The sequence below is a fragment of the Leptinotarsa decemlineata genome, unplaced genomic scaffold, assembly GCF_025532065.1.
Source record: "Leptinotarsa decemlineata unplaced genomic scaffold, Ldec_3_MD MMD2_tig00004433_RagTag_RagTag, whole genome shotgun sequence".
Classification (NCBI taxonomy): Eukaryota; Metazoa; Arthropoda; class Insecta; order Coleoptera; family Chrysomelidae; genus Leptinotarsa; species Leptinotarsa decemlineata.
Genome location: NW_027412608.1, coordinates 543341 through 563834, shown reverse-complemented (window position 1 = coordinate 563834; position 20494 = coordinate 543341). Strand labels below are relative to the sequence as shown.

The 20494-nt window shown below is 36.8% G+C and overlaps 2 protein-coding genes across 5 annotated transcripts in view; one reads left to right on the top strand and one right to left on the bottom strand.

Annotated features, from left to right (window-relative positions):
• Positions 1 to 20494, bottom strand: part of LOC111508414 (uncharacterized) — a 546485-nt gene that overhangs the window by 247593 nt on the left and 278398 nt on the right. The window lies entirely within an intron of this gene.
• On the top strand, positions 9992 to 16404 carry LOC141484111 (uncharacterized). Its single transcript, XM_074179174.1, has 2 exons — positions 9992 to 13629; positions 13681 to 16404. Exon 1 carries the CDS (start codon positions 12352 to 12354, stop codon positions 13615 to 13617), a length of 1266 nt encoding a protein of 421 aa, XP_074035275.1. The 5' UTR covers positions 9992 to 12351; the 3' UTR covers positions 13618 to 13629; positions 13681 to 16404.

Sequence of the window (20494 nt, the reverse complement as noted above, 5' to 3'; positions counted from 1 at the left end):
CGACAACAGGGAGGTCGTGGACTTTTGAGTTTGGAGTGTCTACATGACAGAATGGTACTGGATACAGCCTGTAAAGTCGTCAGGAGTTCGGATCCCCTTCTCTGCATGGTCCGTGACCATGAGAGAGCAGGAATTGGAGCATTTCTCCTCAGGGCAGCTGCTCGAGCAGCTGATGAACTCGGTATAGTTTTCGACTCTGAACGAGGTGACTACAACTCTGTCACCGAGTTGGAACCCGTTCAGCAAAAAGCTCAGATAAAAGCCGCAGAGATCACCTTACTTCTGCGGAGACACAGGGATAAGCCGATGCATGGTGTCTTCTTCAATAACATTGAAGACCTTGGCTTATCAAAGCGCCTGACGTTCGCTTTCCTCAGGTCGAGTGGGCTGAAGTCGGAAACTGAGGGGTTCATCATGGCTTGCCAGGATGGCGTCTTCAACACCTTAGTCTACCGCAGTCGCGTGATGGGTATAGAGGTTCCTGACACAAGGTGCAGGGCCTGCCGCGAGGCGCCCGAGACCCTAATGCACTTGCTATCAGCATGTCCAGCATATGCGGTCTCGGCCTATATCCATCGACATAACGCGGCCCTAAGAGTGCTATATTACCATCTACGGCACTCTTACGGTATTGACGAGACACCGGTGTTGCCCTACGCTCCGGGGGATATTGAATTCGTTGTGGGGAACGAGAAGTGCCGAATTTATTGGAACTATTCGTTCCCCACCCTCAGGCTCATACAAGCTAATAAGCCTGATGTAGTCCTTCTCGACCACCAGACCAAAACGATATTTGTCGTGGAGTTTTCAGCTCCTGGCGAGACGAATATCGTCAGAAAAGAGGAGGAAAAACGGATAAAATATCGAGATTTTCTCTTCGAACTCCGCAGACTCTATCCAGATCACTCTGTCAAGATGGTCGTTCTGATTATTGGAGTCCTTGGTGGAATGATGTCTTCTCTACTCTCGAATCTCAAAATCATACCGGCTTGCCGCACTAAGGCAGAAATCTTAGCCGCACAGATGCAGAAGGCTGTCATTCTTGGCTCACTGCGTTTGCTCAGGGCACATGATTCTCGGACCCAATGATCACTTACCCTACGGTGTGGGAAGTGGTCATTGGTTGATTATGCTGGCGCGCCCTCCCGAATGTATCGGGGCTTCGGGGGATAGGGCCTGACCAGCGCACACTACGGGAAAAAAAAAATAATAATAATACGTCTTTATTCACCATAAAAATACAAATGGAATAGACAAAAATAAAATAGAACAGAATACAGGAACAATAACAAAAACAAAAAAAAAAACTTCCAGTATATGGTGAATAGGCGGAGTATCAGCCAAGGCTGTTTTTCAACTCAACCCGGGAAAAACTATAGATAAATAATATGAACACAAGTCGAGTTAACAATATCAAAAAATTTTAGTTATTGCTTTACTTTAGAAAATTCATTTTAGAAATGCCAAGGTCGGGAACGGGCAAGAGGCTAATGAGATAAATAAGTCTTCAGTCGAAATTCGCAGGGTAGTTGATTGTTATATTGGGGTGCATTATACGAGAAGCAGCGGGTGAGATTGGAAGATTTGTGTTTGGGGATGACTAGAACTGAACTGTTCCTTGTAGTAAAGCTGTTAATCGTAGAGAATGTTTTAAGCTTCTTCAGTAAGTAATCAGGTTGTCGAGTTATCAAAACTTTATGTGTGTTGGTAAGAAGGTGTAGAGTTCTAAGTTTCCCAACATTTAACCATCCTGATTCTTGCATTGCTGGGGATATATGGTCATATTTCCGAATACCAAACGAGAAACGTAGACAGCTATTCTGAATACGCTGTAGTCGGAGAGTATCCGATTTGTTTCAAAGCAGGTCCATAAATACTATCGCAATAGGAAATTTTTGACATTATCAGATACTCGCATAGTCTGAGTTTTAAGTTTGTGTTGAGCAAATCACGATTAGGAAAAAGCTGTCTGAGAACGTTATAAGAAGATTGGTTCAGATAGCTGACATGTTTAGTAAAGCGGAGATCCAGATCAAACCACAATCCTAAGTTTTTTATCTCGTCCACGGAGGGAAGTATATCGTTTTCGATGCGAACTTGAAAGGTAGAGTTGGTAAGCTCTCTGTTCTTCTTAGCTCCGAACATCATTATTGCGGATTTGTCTGAATTGAGCTTGAGCTTATGGGCAGTAGAAATGTCAAAGATGGCTTGGAGATCGTTATTAATATGCGACAGAGCAGATGTAGACTCGCCTGGCGAAAAAGAGAAATATAACTGCGTGTCGTCTGCATAGTGATGTATATTGCATTTTTTCACGGACAGATTAAAATCACAAATATACAAGCTAAAAAGCAAGGGCCCAAGGATAGATCCTTGTGGCACTCCCTTCAATACCGGCAGAGCATCTGAAATAACTTCATCCACAACAACTCTTTGAGTACGATTCTTCAGATAGTTTTCTAAGAGAGACACTGCTTTTTGAGAAAAACCGAAGTAGACAAGTTTGTCACACAATATCACATGATCTAGAGTGTCAAATGCCTTGCTGTAATCTAGGAGTATTAAACAGGTCAAATTTTGTTCATCTGCAGCTTGAAAAATATCGTCAGTAATTGACAGAAGAGCCGTGGTGGTACTATGCTCATTAATCTGATTTTTCAGAATCGATTCCACTACTTTACGGTAGAATTGTAATTGGTCTTAGGTCAGAAAGGACAGTAGGTGAGTTACACTTAGCCAGAGGGATAACCAATCCATCCTTCCAACATTTTGGAAATTGGCAAATGGTAATGATGAAGTTTATGAGAAAGGTGAAGTGATTTATCAAAAAAGAGTCAATGAGATTGATCATTTTGAGGGATATCCCGTCAGAAACCAAAACGTTGCTCTTGATGCGTCTCAGGGAACTTCGCACAATCTCACAGGTGACTGAGGTGAAGTGAAAGGAGTTTTCAGTTTCTTCCGAATTAACATATCGATCTAATAAGGACAATTGGCGAGCAGATCTGATAGGTTGAGGTATGGAATTGAAGTGCTGGTTAATGAGATTGACGTCTTTTAATTCATCAGGGATATCTGATTTTTTGTTGTTCCTCAGGATATCAAGCGTTTTTAAGGTATTCCAAGTTGCTTTGGAATTTTTATTTCTTAAAACAAAGTCCAGATATGCTTTTTTCTCGCGTCGTATCGCACTACATGTGTAATTTCTGAGGTCCTTATAGCTATTCCAATCGGCGATAGAGAAAGATTTCTTGTATTTACTCAGAGCTCGGTTTTTGAGTGCAATCATCATTTTTATATTGTAAGTTAACCAAGGTGCTGGGGGTTTAGTTACTCTCTTCGTTTGAGAAAGGGCGTGTTTTTCGAAAAGATTAAGAATGTTGTCGTTCAGGAAGGAGACCATACAATCCACGTTATCGAATTGATAGATGAGATCCCACTGAATATTCAGGACGTCTAAACGGAATAGATCGAAGTCGAAGTTACGATAATCGCGAAAAGAAACCATTTTAACTCTTCTAGAAGAAACAGAAGCATTAATTTTGCACATCACTGACATATGGTCTGAAATTCCCTGAATATCATATACATCCACATCTAATATTCTTTCCTTATCAGAGACTAGGACGATGTCAATAAGGGATTGAGAGTGAGCAGTTATTCGGGTAGGCTTCTCTATAACCTGATAAAGATCGAACGAATTTATGAAATCTGTTAGGAGTTGAGAACGCCGGTCGTGAGTTAGTTTAAACATTGGATCAAATCAGCTGAAGGGGGCCGGTATAATACTCCAAAAACGTGAGTTTTACATCTGTGGGTTGTTGAGATCCACAACTGTTCAAGATGAGAACTTATATGACTAACTAGTGTTTTGAATTTAATAGAGTTATTTATGTAGAAGGCAACGCCACCCCCTCTGCCAATTCTGTCGGCGCGAACCAAAAGATAATTGTTAATTCCAATGGTATCAGAGTCAATTATTGGAGAGAGCCAAGTTTCAGTGACACCAAATATATCAATATTTTCATTCGAAATATATTCCGATAGCAAATCAAACCCTGTGAATAATGATCTTACATTTAAATGTACAAATTTTAAAGTTTCGGACATTTAAGGATATTTTCCCGACTGAAGCATATACAAAACAAACAATTCTGAAAGGTGAATTAGTAAGGGTGGTAGTCGTCAAAGCGGAAATGAATATATTGACTTAGTATTTAAATAAATTATAAATGAATTCAAATTCAATGTAAACAAATATAGTAAAAATTAGAGTAACTGTGTTATTTGTAGTTCCGGTCAGAGGTTGTACGAGTTTTTCGGGTCCTTTTATCAGCAGTTCTTGTAGAAGAGGGCGCAACCTCGCTTCTGTTGTGAGTCACTTGCAAGAGTTCCGGATTAGACTGGATATCAGCCAGAGTGTGGAAGGTGTCGTTGATAATCAGGTGGTTATTCTTGATAGTTGCTTTGACTCCGTTAAGTTTAGCAGTATTGAGGTAAGTCTTTAGGGATTTATGAATACTCTGGTCGGCTGGACATAAATCGTTGACCACAAAGATGCTCTTATTTTTTAGTTTGTGCAAGTTTTTTGTGATTTCCAATTTTTTTAAATAAGAGACATTTCGATTTTAAGTGTCCGCTTTTTGTTCTTATTCTCGAATGAGTATATATTATTAACATCAGCAAATTCGATAGGTACTTCAAGAATATGACTTAGGAGAGAAAGGGCTTCACCATTGTCTTCTTTTTCGATACCAAAAACCAACAAGTTATTCCGCCGAAGTTTGCGATCCTGCGACTGTACGACTTTCTTCAAAGTATCATTTTCTTCTTCGAGTAGTAATATTTTATCGTTGACACCTAGTAATTCGGATTTGATCTCGGCAAGCGTAATTTGTGATTTATCAAATTTCTCGTCTAGATTCTTCAATAGATTGTAAATAGCAGTCAAGGAAAGTTCAGCAGTATTGGTCATTGTTTACACCAGTTTTTGTTCTAGCTCCAGTGCTAATACAAGCCTTAGCTTATCAGAAGTGATCGTTTATTTGCCGTTTCTTGCAAAAAGTTTTTTTATTTTTTTGTTGAAGATTGGTGTGAGATTTCGATATAGGAAGTAATCGTTATATTAGCACTTATTCAGCGTCTAGATAAGAAAGTTGCTCACCCCGATAAGGCAGGATGCACTAATTTCCAGGTACAGATTGATGAAAATCCCAAGATTTTGGATTCACAAACAACAGTAGAATTCAGTATTTTCGAGAGCGGTTCACACAGACGTTGTTCACTCGACTCGACACTCCCACTCGACGAGATTTAAACAGCGAAGCGGCTGCGTTTCAACCCCGCAATGTAGCTGCTACAACTCGGAACGACGCTTAGACTTAAGAATGGCAAGGATACTCAACTGCACCCAGATAGATGATAGACCCCGAAATTTTGCACAGTTGATGATTCAAGGAAGCTTAGTCACAGCTTTTATTGACTCTGGGGCACACGTATCCTTAACAAAGCCAGTCATCGTCGAGGGGTTTACGATTAATAGAGAGAAATATTTTGACACAAGGACAAAGAATACCCGATTTGGGAGAAGTTAGATTACCGATTACTTCAAGCCAGGAAAAATAATTGATCATGAGTTCGTCGTGATAGAAGCTGGTAACTTTGATGCTGATATTCTATTGGGATTGGATTTTGTGAAGAAATTTGGACCAAAGATCGATTGGGGAAACAGCTACATGTATTTGTTGGAGGAGAAAATTGAATTGATCACAGATAACAGAGAAAGAAGAAAGACAGAGTGTCCCGAAGAAACAAGAAGAAATTATGGAGGAATTGAAAGAAATGAGAGAAGTTCTGATGAACATACAGCGTATAGTTTATGGACAATTTGAGAGCGAGCAAGTCCTAGGTCACCCTCAATGGCCAAGGATCACATTGTTCGGGAGTTTGACGACCCCTCGAATAACAACAATATCTTAGAATGCTCGAATGAATCACAAACTATGCAGGCTAGGAATCTTATCAGTTCCCGTTCATCAGTAGAACTTTGTACTGGAAAATCCGTCACAGGGGACGATGAAAAGGAAGAAGATAAGGAAAAAGATTTGAAGTTTCAAGGAAGTAATGGAGACAATAGGAGGAATAGAGAAAGTCCAGAGAGTACTGGAAGTCACAGGAGTATTGCGAAAAGCAAGGATAAGAAAAGTATGATTGGAAGAAAAGGAGCAAGAATAAAAGAGAAAGTAGTGGAAAAACAGGAGGAGATAGAGAAAGTTGGAACCAACGTAGCGAGTTCCACCAGTAGTGATTTTGGGCACAAAGACCAAGCTCTAGGGAGTACTTGTGAAACCAAAAGTACTTTCACTTCAGGTGTGGCACTCTATTTATCCAAGGATCTAATAGTATCACCTAGAACTACGACTATATGTATGGCGAAACTGAAGAAAATCACCTCACTGTCAACGGATGATATAGTAATAAAAAGCGCAGAAGTAAGACAAGGACTTATGGTAGCCAGATACGTATGTAAGGTAGCAAGAGAGATCCCCATCCAAATCATGAATATTTTAGAAACGGACTTGTAAGTTCAACGAAAAACAGTCATAGCACGAGCCTATGAAGCGGACACAGAGCAAGCAACAACAAACAAAAAAGTGAAAAAAATAAGAAGCGTGAGCAAGGTCGAGGAACAAACTATATTGCAACAGTTGAATTTACACGATCACACAGGAGAAAGAGATAAGAAATTGGCTCAACTAGTGAAAATAGAAAAATTCAATATTTTTGAATTTAAGAACTCAGCAGAAACGATGATAACCAAAATTTAAATATATTAAAACTAAAACCATCACAAGGCACGCTACTGAAAATCGAAAAAACCATTAATGAATGAAACAGAATAGAAAGGTTCAGATTTCGCCACGTAATATTTCACACTATTACTAAATAGATAGGTCAATGTATTCCCTCAGACGATGCCAGTATGCAAACAAACATTCCAAATATCACAGCGCGTGTTTTTTAAATAATTAGGAATATCATTTAGCACAAATTCAGAACCGATGGTCCCGGAGAGACAGTTCAGAGTTCATTAATGAAAATTGACGAATCGATTGATTTTACCTAGAAAGATACTCAAGATATTGGGAGAAACTTTTGTTGCAGACCCAACCGTTGTAAATATGTGGATTTACTTCGCTATACTTGAAAGAATTACAGCCTTTATAGCATACGATTGTCGAAACTCTATGACAAATATAATTGCAATATCTCTGTGAGACGTTTCGGCATGTCCTAACCCATCATACGGCTATACTTCACAAAATATAAAAGCACAAGTTTTAGAAAGATATAGAATACAAAGAGTTCACGTTAAAAATTGTCTTTTACAAATAACCAGGCAAATTTATAATTGCGGTGCATGGTCTCATAGTAGCCCCGTAAGGGGTGGGATGTTGGAATATGTAGATCAAATAGATTGAGAAGAATGTAAAAAGATGCACAATTTTGTAGAATATCGTGGATTCGTCAATCAAATAATAAAATTAGAAAAAAACAGCACGCATACTGTTTCCGTCACATTGGCAGGACAATTAAATAAGATGGAAGCTGCAAAGGGGTTATAATTTTCGAGAAGAAGAATGGAATAATGTGGCCGTAATAGCCAGTGTACACATCACATTACGTTATTACTCAGCCTTGGCCCATTTAGAAGCTAAAGCGATTATTCTACAGGATGGAGTCTCATGTAATTATTTAGAAACATATTGTCTAGATCCGATAAGAGGCGAAACTTTTTGGGAACCCATCAATCAGGAGAAATGTCAACTTCATCAACTGGTGTATGACAATTGTCGACAATTGTCGCAGAAAAATATTCATGAAATTTGAATTCCGAGATGGAAAAAACAGGAATCACAAGGTGATGCAGATTTAACCACACACGTCAATACGAATGTCTTTATGTGGAACAATCTTTTAAACGAAATCTACAAGAATTATATTCTGAAACAGTATACAGGCGATGTCTTTTGAAAACAGAAATACTGAAAAATCGCTTAGCAATGGCTCAGTTTTCCCCTAACGCAGTAGTTACACTTGTAACAGAGCATAAATAAGGCCCTGTATGTAATATTTCTAAAGTTACTTGAGATAGCACGTTTCCAAATATTCTGAGAATAGTAAAACTTACGACAAGAACCATAAATGCTTAATAAAAATAAATTACTTGGGAACGAAACCTTTCCTTGTCAAAAAAAAAAAAGAAATGTATTTTCTCTTTTGGCGACATCATAAATCACACCCCTTAATCGATTGTTCTTCGAAATTCTAAATAGACCTTTAACGGAAATAGGCCATGTGTTTGCGATCTGGACGGAAAAGACCCAGGCCAATTCTGAATAATATTGGAAAGACATTAAGTTACTTGAACGAATATTTTTCAATAAAGAACATATAGTGTAATTAGAATTAGAAAGGCAACATGAGAACTATCTCTTCCTCTGGACGATCGTCGCAAGTTTTTTGATAGTATTTCTTGCAAATTTCATCAGCCATTGTCAACAATTACCCACGAAGAGATAATAATTGTACGGACAACTATCGCCATTCTCATGAAGGAAGGTCATAACTTTATGTAAAGTAATACACGCACCTCCATCATATTATATATTTTAGGATGAATAACTGAATTAATACAGATTGAAACATTATCTCATATTATGGCTACAAGTATTGCCACCTTTTGACGGAACCCTTAAGTAAACCCCCGACAGAAGTGGTAACTTCAATTCTGATTTTGTGAGCGGCACCCACCCTCAAAACGAATAGATAGTAAGATCGATCTTTCTGATTGGTCCGAAATCGATAGTGGCACCCGATAACCAATAAAAAAAATCCAAGTAAGAAAATATAATTTCTTAGGAGGAAGAAATAGTTGTAATGGAAAAAATTAGTCAAATATAAAGTTAGTTACATTTTGATTCTCAACAAGTAAACTTTCGTTTTTTTGTATCGATTGTTCTGAAAAAGATTATTTCTCTCAGTTATTCTTTCAAGTCTTTCTTGTTGATTTCTTTGTTTTTCAAAAAGTGAGTGAAGCTTGTAAGTCTGCCATTTTATCGTTTCTCATCCATCAATCTATGCATCTACGGTCAGTTATTTGATCAGCTTATTAAAGTTCTTATGAATATTAAAGTTCTTATCTCTCAAGTTTTCTAGAGTTACCATTCTGGGGTACTTTTGGGGAAAAGTCAAGGTTAGCGATTAAAAGTTAATTTATTCCTCATCAATTGTTTTGTGTAATTTCAGTGGAAGAAGTTTTCTTATCTCTTTGTAAATTATTTTTGTCCTGTTCTTATGTAAGTACATAATATTGTTTCTTGACCTTCCTCGCCAATAAATCAGAAAAGATATCATCTCTTGTTTTATTAAGCAAAGCAAAAGGGTTAAGTAAATTAGCTTAATATATCGAGGGAATGGGATTGATTTTTGTCCTCGCAATAGGACAAAACACTCTAATCTAACCAGAAAAAGTCCTAGAAAATCATTAACTCGTCTTATAAGTGAAACTCACCCTCGATAGAAAGAGTGTTACCGTTCGAGAAGAACTAGGGAGCAGCACGTCAGCGTATCAAGGTAGGTGGAATCCAATGTTTTTCTTGATTGATATAGGAATTCCGAGTTGGTAACGTAAGATTCTCCAGAAGTACTATCCATATTTGAAGTTGTAATCTCAAGTTGAAATTCGTCAATAAGTATTTCGATATCGATTTTTAGAATTAGTTATTTTTCTCAACGCCCAAGACAGAAGTCTCCGGTCAGTATTGAACCTACACCATTACTCTCGTTTTGAAGATCTATCAAGTAATACAGAATAAAATCAATAAAGCCCTTAGATCACTTTCTCCAATGCGAACTCACAGGCCAGCCGAAAATGTTACAGTGGTGTCAGATAATGGGATTGGAAAATTGACAAGTACAATTTTGTCTATAAAAAAAAAAAATAATAAGTATAATAGTAATTAATTTTTCAACGATTTTATGACTTTTTTTTTACCTTTCTCAATTTTTAAAATAACGTTAAATAGAGGTTCTTACTTTTGTTAATTATTATTTAGCATTTCTCAAACTGAAATTCCTCATTCAGTTCAATATCAGGTTCAAACAAATTACGTTCTATAAGGTTAATTTTTATCAAATATCATTAGTTAATTTATTGACGATGTTGCTTATCAGTTCTTCTAGAACGGAATTAGTACCAACAAAAGAGGGCAAGAATTGTTTTATTTTTGGTTCATATAAAAAAAAGGATAGACTCTGAGAGAAATAAAATAGAAATGTAGCATTTTTAAACATGACTTGACGAGGATCAAAAATGCTAACTCCGACATGTATCTGTCGTTAACTGATTAGGTATAATTTTTTTTTTGTTCCCTAGACTATATATATATTTTCCTTAATTTTTTTCTGCAGTTGGATAGTTTACTTCAGTGATGTCTGTTGAATTTGTGGAAAAATATAGACGTATTTTTTTTTAAATAGGTTAAAATATACCGACGATTTTAATAGTAGAAATGAATTGATATTTTTCTTGTTACTTATGCGTATTGTATAGCGGGAGTGCTAGATGTTGTCATTGTCAAAATGAATTCTCTATAGTACAGAGCCATACTTTCGAATTCATCAATCATTTGTTTTGAAACATCTTCTTTGTATATTAAGGATTTGAATACTGAAGTTAAAATTCATGGTCAAATTTATGGGGAAATCTCGTTAAAAGAACCGTTAAAATCTCAAAGAAAGTTCTTCACGATATCTAGTAGCGTAACCATTTTGAAAAAAGATTAAATTTAACTTGTTTTGTTATTCAAAGACCCGATATAGATACTTCTAATTGGAAATTATTTTTTGCTTACCTAGCAATACTTTATATGGCTCATCTAGATTTTGAGGGTCAAGAATACATTCTTCCAAAAAAAACAAAATTAGCTAACGAACAGGCAATATTCAAAATTACAGTGAAAATTTCCCATTGTGAACAGAAGAAAAAGAAAACATTACAATTCCAAGCAAGCAGTTCTTTTTCTGTCAAATTAATGTCGCAATATGAATATTCAAATCTTGAGCAAAACTTAAACATTTGGTTGTACGAGATCAGTTCCATATGATGTCATACGATTCGTTAAATTTCTGTACACTTGTTTGACTTGGTGATTTATTGATCTTACTCAATCCAGTTCAGTTAATTTTGGGGTAGAGATGACCTTGCGTGAAATGCTCATGAGGTTTCACAGCAAGCGGAAAATTCTCGAAAAAGTAAAGGACGCTGAATATCGGTGGGAGATAGACAAAGATCATCACGTTAACAATAAAATATTGCTATAGTTTTTGTGAATGTTAAGAAAACTTTTTTTATTCTTTCGTCTAGTTTTATTTGGTATGTCTACAAAAACACTTGTTTCAAAGTTTTTGAATAAGATTTTTTTTTTATTTGTTTTAGATGAGATGTTTTTTTTTGTTAATCACTACGTAACTCGCTAGACTGCTAAAAGAGAAACGAACTGGTATGCGATAATGAAAAGAGAGTCATTTAGAGAATTCTAACCGTTTTTAGGTATTGATCTGTTCTATCAAAGAAAGAAGCAACCCTATATATATTGTCACGTTATTAAAAAAAACATAATAATGATAAAAAGTAAACGACTTCTGTTCACAATGAAGCTATACAATTAAAACATTTTGTTAGTTTTGATTTATCATGAGGTAAACGCCAAAATAAATGAAGAAGCACGAATGCACTGATAGGTCATTAACTGAATGATCTTCCAGTTATTACCCAACTTGCTAATTAAAGCGAATTACAACAAGGTCAAGTAATATTTGAATTGTTACAGTTAATTAATCACCGTTTTTCTTTTCGGCATCGTTAAGGTTGAGGGAGCACCACGTGTTTCTAAGTTGAGGAAAACACAATTATTCATCGTACATTTTGATTTTTTTTCTTCGGGTCAGAGTAGCTGTGGGTGTTTCCTAGAGAGGTAGCATTTCAAGTAGTAAAAAAAAAAACATGTCTATATTATGCTAGATATGACAACCAGCGACTCTTCATCGGTAGTAAATACCGTCACCACATCGGGTGAACGGCAACAAACGTTGGTAACAACTATGAACGCAGGAACGGTCATGACTACCCGGATGGTCGGTAGCAGTGGAACAACTTCAACGGAACCCTTAGCGACATCGACATCGTCATCATTTTCTACTACGCCATTACCAGCGGCGTCTCCGATGGATGAAATGAATTTGTATCTGAGACGATTGGTATAAGGAGGAGCCAGCGATGCAGGAAGGATGGTTAGACAGTTTGAATTGAAAGTGAAGAAGAAATCAACGTCGGTTATAACCGACATATCTGGTAATATTTTGAATAAGGAAGGAACGGTGGAACTTAATTTTCAACTTCCTGATTGCGGCATACGTCACGAATTCGTAGTCTGCGGAGACGAGCTTAACTTCCCTTCCGACGGACTACTAGGAATGGACTTTCTGGAGGAATTCAAACCAACAATAGACTTCGATAGGGGTTTGCTCAGACTCAGCGGATGTACTATTCCTATGTCGGACCATTACCAACACCTTAGCGGCTTGAAGAATTATCATCATGACCTCAGAGTAGCCAGGCAATTACCCACAGATTTGCTGCGTCACCGATCGATAGCAGAACCTACAAATGATTGGCAATGCGGAGCGGTTAGTTGTAATAGAAATATAATGTCGAAGAAGTTGTCGGTAGAATCTACCCTGGTTAAAGAAGACGGAACTGTACATAGTGAAAAAGAGAAAAAGTTTTGGGAGTACTCTGAAGAGCCCAGTGATTTTCCAGGAAAGGAGCGTGAGAGTTTTTGTACCCCTCCAGTAGATTCTCGCGCATTGACAGAGGTACCTGTTTGTCGGACTGCTAACGATTTATTGAGTGACTGTGAATTGCCTAATGATAGAAAAGAGGCTCAAGTAATGCAAGAGATCGACGACACCAAGGATGGAAGAGACAACCCAAGGGCCATGAAGGAAAATAGCTATGTAGTCCCAGAAACTATCTCAGCTGCTAGTCAACGTCCAAGGGGTCCCAACGTGGCTAGAATACAGCAGAAATTAGAGATTCCACCATTTTCTGGCTGCGATGTGAGCGTTCCAGTGGATATCCGGAATTCCGCTGGAGAAAAGCTTTGTCAACCGCTCAAATTACCTTCAGGAGTGTGTGCTGCCCACACTGTGGTGGTTCTGGCAGAGGGTAGGTCGCAAAAGCAAGAGATTGTCGTTCGAATTCTCAACACTTTTTCCGTGTCCCAGGTTATTCGCAAGAATACCCCCATTCTGACGCTAGAAGATGCAAAGGTTGTGGAAAATGTGGATCGACCAGGAAAAGGAAGAGTGCCTATGTATAATTTGCAACATTTACGAACTGAAGAAAATGAAAGATTCTATTCGTTCCTAGAGACATACCAGGATATTTTTGAGATGGAAAAAGAAAACCTGAAAGCTACCAATCTAGTGAAACACACCATCGACATCGAAAACAGTCGACCCATTTTCAAAGCACCATATCGAGTACCTTAAATTATATCACGGGTGGGAAGAGAAAAATCACCAGGGGTGGGGACACTAATATGATTTTTTCAGAGGCGAAGAAAAATTCCACAGATGAGCTAACCCAGACCAAAAAGAAAACGCCAACTGAGTCGTTCAAGATGGCCACCCCTTAAACCGACGACTGCGGAGAAAAGGACGAATCGAGACAACGGCAGGAGCTAGAAGAAAACCAACAGGACGAATACCAGGAACAAGAACTGGACGACCCCGAAATCAGACAGCTAGATGACGCGTTCAAGGACCTAAGACGCGTAGAAAGAAATACAGGTACCACGACTCCGAGCCCGAACTACGAAGAAGACGCCCAAGAGGCTGAACATCAGGTCTCTCAGGAAGAAGAGGAACCAGCGAAATATGACCTCATCCCCAAAGACAACGGAACTCATACCATATTCACCCGGAGTAAAGGACCAGCACCAGACTACCCATGGATTAGGCTGGATCGAATATAAAAAGGGGAGTAAAGTTTTAAGTTAATATAGTAGTATAGTATAAGATTTCATCCAGAAGATCATAGAATAGAATTTTAATGATAATATACAAATGCAAGAAGAGTTAAAGGGCACAATGTTTCAGGTGGAATTGCAACGTAGGATGACCAGGAATGCCCCGAGAAGGAAAGAGAACGGCAATTGCAGGGTATACCTGGATGTCCAAAGTAGCTCTCAGCCAACTCTGAAACGGGTCCCCCAGCCCATCTCTTACAGTCAGCAATAAGGACAACCAGAGAAGGATTCCTGCGAAATTTGTGTATTTAGAAATATTGTTTAGAAAAATTATGTTCAGTTGATTAATATTCGTTCAGGATCCGACGTGTCACTTTATTTTAATTGGAAAAAAAAATGTCACGTTTTAAGGGGAGGGATGTGTAACAGAGCATAAATAAGGCCCTGTATGTAATATTTCTAAAGTTACTTGAGATAGCACGTTTCCAAATATTCTGAGAATAGTAAAACTTACGACAAGAACCATAAATGCTTAATAAAAATAAATTACTTGGGAACGAAACCTTTCCTTGTCAAAAAAAAAAAAGAAATGTATTTTCTCTTTTGGCGACATCATAAATCACACCCCTTAATCGATTGTTCTTCGAAATTCTAAATAGACCTTTAACGGAAATAGGCCATGTGTTTGCGATCTGGACGGAAAAGACCCAGGCCAATTCTGAATAATATTGGAAAGACATTAAGTTACTTGAACGAATATTTTTCAATAAAGAACATATAGTGTAATTAGAATTAGAAAGGCAACATGAGAACTATCTCTTCCTCTGGACGATCGTCGCAAGTTTTTTGATAGTATTTCTTGCAAATTTCATCAGCCATTGTCAACAATTACCCACGAAGAGATAATAATTGTACGGACAACTATCGCCATTCTCATGAAGGAAGGTCATAACTTTATGTAAAGTAATACACGCACCTCCATCATATTATATATTTTAGGATGAATAACTGAATTAATACAGATTGAAACATTATCTCATATTATGGCTACAAGTATTGCCACCTTTTGACGGAACCCTTAAGTAAACCCCCGACAGAAGTGGTAACTTCAATTCTGATTTTGTGGGCGGCACCCACCCTCAAAACGAATAGATAGTAAGATCGATCTTTCTGATTGGTCCGAAATCGATAGTGGCACCCGATAACCAATAAAAAAAATCCAAGTAAGAAAATATAATTTCTTAGGAGGGAGAAATAGTTGTAATGGAAAAAATTAGTCAAATATAAAGTTAGTTACATTTTGATTCTCAACAAGTAAACTTTCGTTTTTTTGTATCGATTGTTCTGAAAAAGATTATTTCTCTCAGTTATTCTTTCAAGTCTTTCTTGTTGATTTCTTTGTTTTTCAAAAAGTGAGTGAAGCTTGTAAGTCTGCCATTTTATCGTTTCTCATCCATCAATCTATGCATCTACGGTCAGTTATTTGATCAGCTTATTAAAGTTCTTATGAATATTAAAGTTCTTATCTCTCAAGTTTTCTAGAGTTACCATTCTGGGGTACTTTTGGGGAAAAGTCAAGGTTAGCGATTAAAAGTTAATTTATTCCTCATCAATTGTTTTGTGTAATTTCAGTGGAAGAAGTTTTCTTATCTCTTTGTAAATTATTTTTGTCCTGTTCTTATGTAAGTACATAATATTGTTTCTTGACCTTCCTCGCCAATAAATCAGAAAAGATATCATCTCTTGTTTTATTAAGCAAAGCAAAAGGGTTAAGTAAATTAGCTTAATATATCGAGGGAATGGGATTGATTTTTGTCCTCGCAATAGGACAAAACACTCTAATCTAACCAGAAAAAGTCCTAGAAAATCATTAACTCGTCTTATAAGTGAAACTCACCCTCGATAGAAAGAGTGTTACCGTTCGAGAAGAACTAGGGAGCAGCACGTCAGCGTATCAAGGTAGGTGGAATCCAATGTTTTTCTTGATTGATATAGGAATTCCGAGTTGGTAACGTAAGATTCTCCAGAAGTACTATCCATATTTGAAGTTGTAATCTCAAGTTGAAATTCGTCAATAAGTATTTCGATATCGATTTTTAGAATTAGTTATTTTTCTCAACGCCCAAGACAGAAGTCTCCGGTCAGTATTGAACCTACACCATTACTCTCGTTTTGAAGATCTATCAAGTAATACAGAATAAAATCAATAAAGCCCTTAGATCACTTTCTCCAATGCGAACTCACAGGCCAGCCGAAAATGTTACAGTGGTGTCAGATAATGGGATTGGAAAATTGACAAGTACAATTTTGTCTATAAAAAAAAAAAATAATAAGTATAATAGTAATTAATTTTTCAACGATTTTATGACTTTTTCTTTACCTTTCTCAATTTTTAAAATAACGTTAAATAGAGGTTCTTACTTTTGTTAATTATTATTTAGCATTTCTCAAACTGAAATTCCTCATTCAGTTCAATATCAGGTTCAAACAAATTACGTTCTATAAGGTTAATTTTTATCAAATATCATTAGTTAATTTATTGACGATGTTGCTTATCAGTTCTTCTAGAACGGAATTAGTACCAACAAAAGAGGGCAAGAATTGTTTTATTTTTGGTTCATATAAAAAAAAGGATAGACTCTGAGAGAAATAAAATAGAAATGTAGCATTTTTAAACATGACTTGACGAGGATCAAAAATGCTAACTCCGACATGTATCTGTCGTTAACTGATTAGGTATAATTTTTTTTTTGTTCCCTAGACTATATATATATTTTCCTTAATTTTTTTCTGCAGTTGGATAGTTTACTTCAGTGATGTCTGTTGAATTTGTGGAAAAATATAGACGTATTTTTTTTTAAATAGGTTAAAATATACCGACGATTTTAATAGTAGAAATGAATTGATATTTTTCTTGTTACTTATGCGTATTGTATAGCGGGAGTGCTAGATGTTGTCATTGTCAAAATGAATTCTCTATAGTACAGAGCCATACTTTCGAATTCATCAATCATTTGTTTTGAAACATCTTCTTTGTATATTAAGGATTTGAATACTGAAGTTAAAATTCATGGTCAAATTTATGGGGAAGTACTATGGGGAAGTACTATCCATATTTGAAGTTGTAATCTCAAGTTGAAATTCGTCAATAAGTATTTCGATATCGATTTTTAGAATTAGTTATTTTTCTCAACGCCCAAGACAGAAGTCTCCGGTCAGTATTGAACCTACACCATTACTCTCGTTTTGAAGATCTATCAAGTAATACAGAATAAAATCAATAAAGCCCTTAGATCACTTTCTCCAATGCGAACTCACAGGCCAGCCGAAAATGTTACACACTCTTTCAACAAAAATTAGGCCTGGTGGGAAAAATAAATGGAGAAGTACTGTACGTTATGGCTTGTAACCCCCTAAATGTTGAAATCCGAAGAACAAATGAATGTTACGTGGAACTGCAAGTAGTCGCCCATAACAAATCATACTTTATTGCGCCAAACACAAGAATATTAGAAACACATGTCCAAGAAACAGATTGTAATTCATTGATTCCGTCGTTATTTTGGAAGCTGATTGGGAAGGGTCTTTTAAACTCAAAAATATTCAAAAATTTGGGTCAGGAGGCATTTATTCAGATACCAAGATTTCAAAGGCACAAGAGTCGCTAATATTTGGTTCAGAAAGGAAAGCTATTCAGAATATAATTATAAGAAAAATTATTGGGAAGGATATTGATAACCAAGAATACTCGGCAATAAATTTATTTAACCCTGAAGAATTGGAAAAGATGGCCGATAACACGATACAAAAGTTGTATGACTGGTTTTTATTTTTGGGAAATTTTACCAATGGATTATCAGGGCTATACTTTTGTTTCCGGCTACTGAAGTGGTAATTGAAATTGCCCTGAATGCTATTGCGATACATCGGCTAAAGGGATTTTCCTGGCACACGCTATCATCATGTTGCGATAGTGTAACGATGTTTTTGATGAATTAGAGGCAATGGAAAAGTTCCCATAAGGAAGAAAAATATATGGCAGAAAGTATAACCATTCGACCGAATTTATCGGCAGATTTTCAAAATAAACCGAATAAATTACCTACACAGGAGAATGCAGTACAGCGTTATGAATTACAAAATGAATCATCACAAGTAGTGACTGAGCCACATCGATGCACGTGGAGTTTAAATAAATAGATATGGAGGACACATGAGAAAGTAATTATTATAGGCATTTGATATGAGTTCAGAATAATAGGGAAATGCAAAATCAGTTATTTCATGAGAGAAAAGTATTAAAATGTAAAGTGACCACGTAAGAAGAATACAGTTTTATCATGAACAGGACGCGTCCCGCGACTAAATAAACAGTGATGAACAGCTCAATAGAAAGACAATAGTCACTGAGAAAAAAAGCGTATTTATATAACGAGGCGAAACCAAAAACGTTTTAGAACCGTTTTAGACGTGTCGAAGACAAGTTCAAAAAAAAGTGACCGAATTAAAGATGAACATTTTATTAGAAACCGTTCGTTTAATGAGTGACTCCAGTAACAAATGGTGGTTATTGCTTTTCACCACAAACGAGCTTTGTCAAGAACGTTCGGTATTACTCAAAAGGCCGAATGAGAACCCCTATTTAATTGGATCCAATTTATTGTATGGCCTGTTGTTCCATGCGGAACTAGCCCGGTTATCCACGTGGTTAGGTATACACGAATGATATTGTTTTGGATTCAACCCCGGACAAAGAATGGAGGAACTACCACTCCCCAGAGTAGAGCCCATTCCGAATCAACCGGAGGAACCACTCCCGAACCAATCCAGAACAGGCAACCAGGGTTTGCCTATGCAATTTCTGCAGGACCAACCAGCCAGCCAGAAGAGATCATCATCCCCTAGAAGACTTGGCAGTCTTTCCTGTAGTTGGAATGAGACCACGCATTGTCAACCATTACTGGCAAGAGCGCCCATATTCCCCATTAGACGCTCAACGATCATCCGAGCTGAGACCTTCACCGCCCCCAGCAACTGCTAACCCGTGGCCCCGTTCACCCACGATCGGGATGTCCCCATCAACCAGCATAGCAGAACATCTAGCCCCCAAAAGAAGAGATTGGTACCGTGTTATAAACGTAAGTGATTCTGAATAGTTAAAAAACCCAAAGAAACAATGGACCATATACTTTGTGGTATTGGACGTGAAATAGTTTTATATCAAAGACATAATTAAGTTTTATACCTTTTCATATTGAGTTTTACCATATCAATTTAGTATATAATCGTTAGCATATTGAGTATAGGGTTTGACTTGGTTAGAGAAATTGGGTATCATGAAACCAGAAAAAAAAATTAATTAAAAAAAAAACATTATTTTTTCAACTGAAAAGAAAAGGTATTTCTACTAGATACCCTCTGTATGAAGAAGATATTTTTCCAAAACCTTATAACTTTTATGGATAGCATAAATGAAAAATTGTGTGCGTAAGCGAAAACTATTTTATAAAAACTAATGCATTTGAAGTTCAATGAGGAATAAGAATGTAATTCAGAAAGAATATATAGCCCTCAGATGACAAATGCAATAAAACTTATGTGGTGCTTCAAGTATGTAAATAAACCAAAAGTAAAATTCGGCTTTTAAAATGAAAAGACGACTTTGCACCAATATTTCCGTCAATACTTCATAACTATTTAATAGATGTCTAAGAATTAGGCCAGGAAATTTGTATAATGATAAGTGGTATGAGTTGAAACTTAAATTTTGGAAACAGTTGAATGACATGTCTAGAATTGAGTACGGAGGGATATTTCAAAATTCTTTTTGAAGTAAATTGATTTATTTTTATTCAATTGTGATTGTTAAACGGAAGTCACAATTCTTTTCAAAGGAGGGACGATTGTAGCAACCCCATAAATAATTTTGAAATGATCCATGAACTATTTGAGCCCAAGATATAATAATATTTGAATTCAACCGCGATGAAGATGTATATCAATGAATAAATATATGAGTTTCCAAAATCAAAGTTAATATTCAATCAAAAGTGCACTCACCCAACCCTAGACATTCGAACCACGGAGCTCGGCAAGAAAGAAAATTAAATTATCAAATCTTGAAAACTGAAACGTGACTCAGTCAGAAGAGAGGGAAATTTCAACATATCTGATGTTACAATAGTTCGACACGTGGAAGGCCATGTAAAAGAGGTCACACGCGTATCCATTTTTGGACCACAAACGACACGAGAAACTCGTTAAAATGAATGGGTATTGCCCAATATACAGATGGTTACTCAACAATTTGTTTGTGTATCATCCCATTGTAAAATATCAATTAACAATTAGATATTGTGAGCCAGTGACCTTCTCACGTACACCAAGACATGAGTAGG

Bases quoted from the DNA above. Each gene is read 5' to 3' on its own strand.
- LOC141484111 (XM_074179174.1), top strand. From the start codon at position 12,352: ATGGTTAGACAGTTTGAATTGAAAGTGAAGAAGAAATCAACGTCGGTT.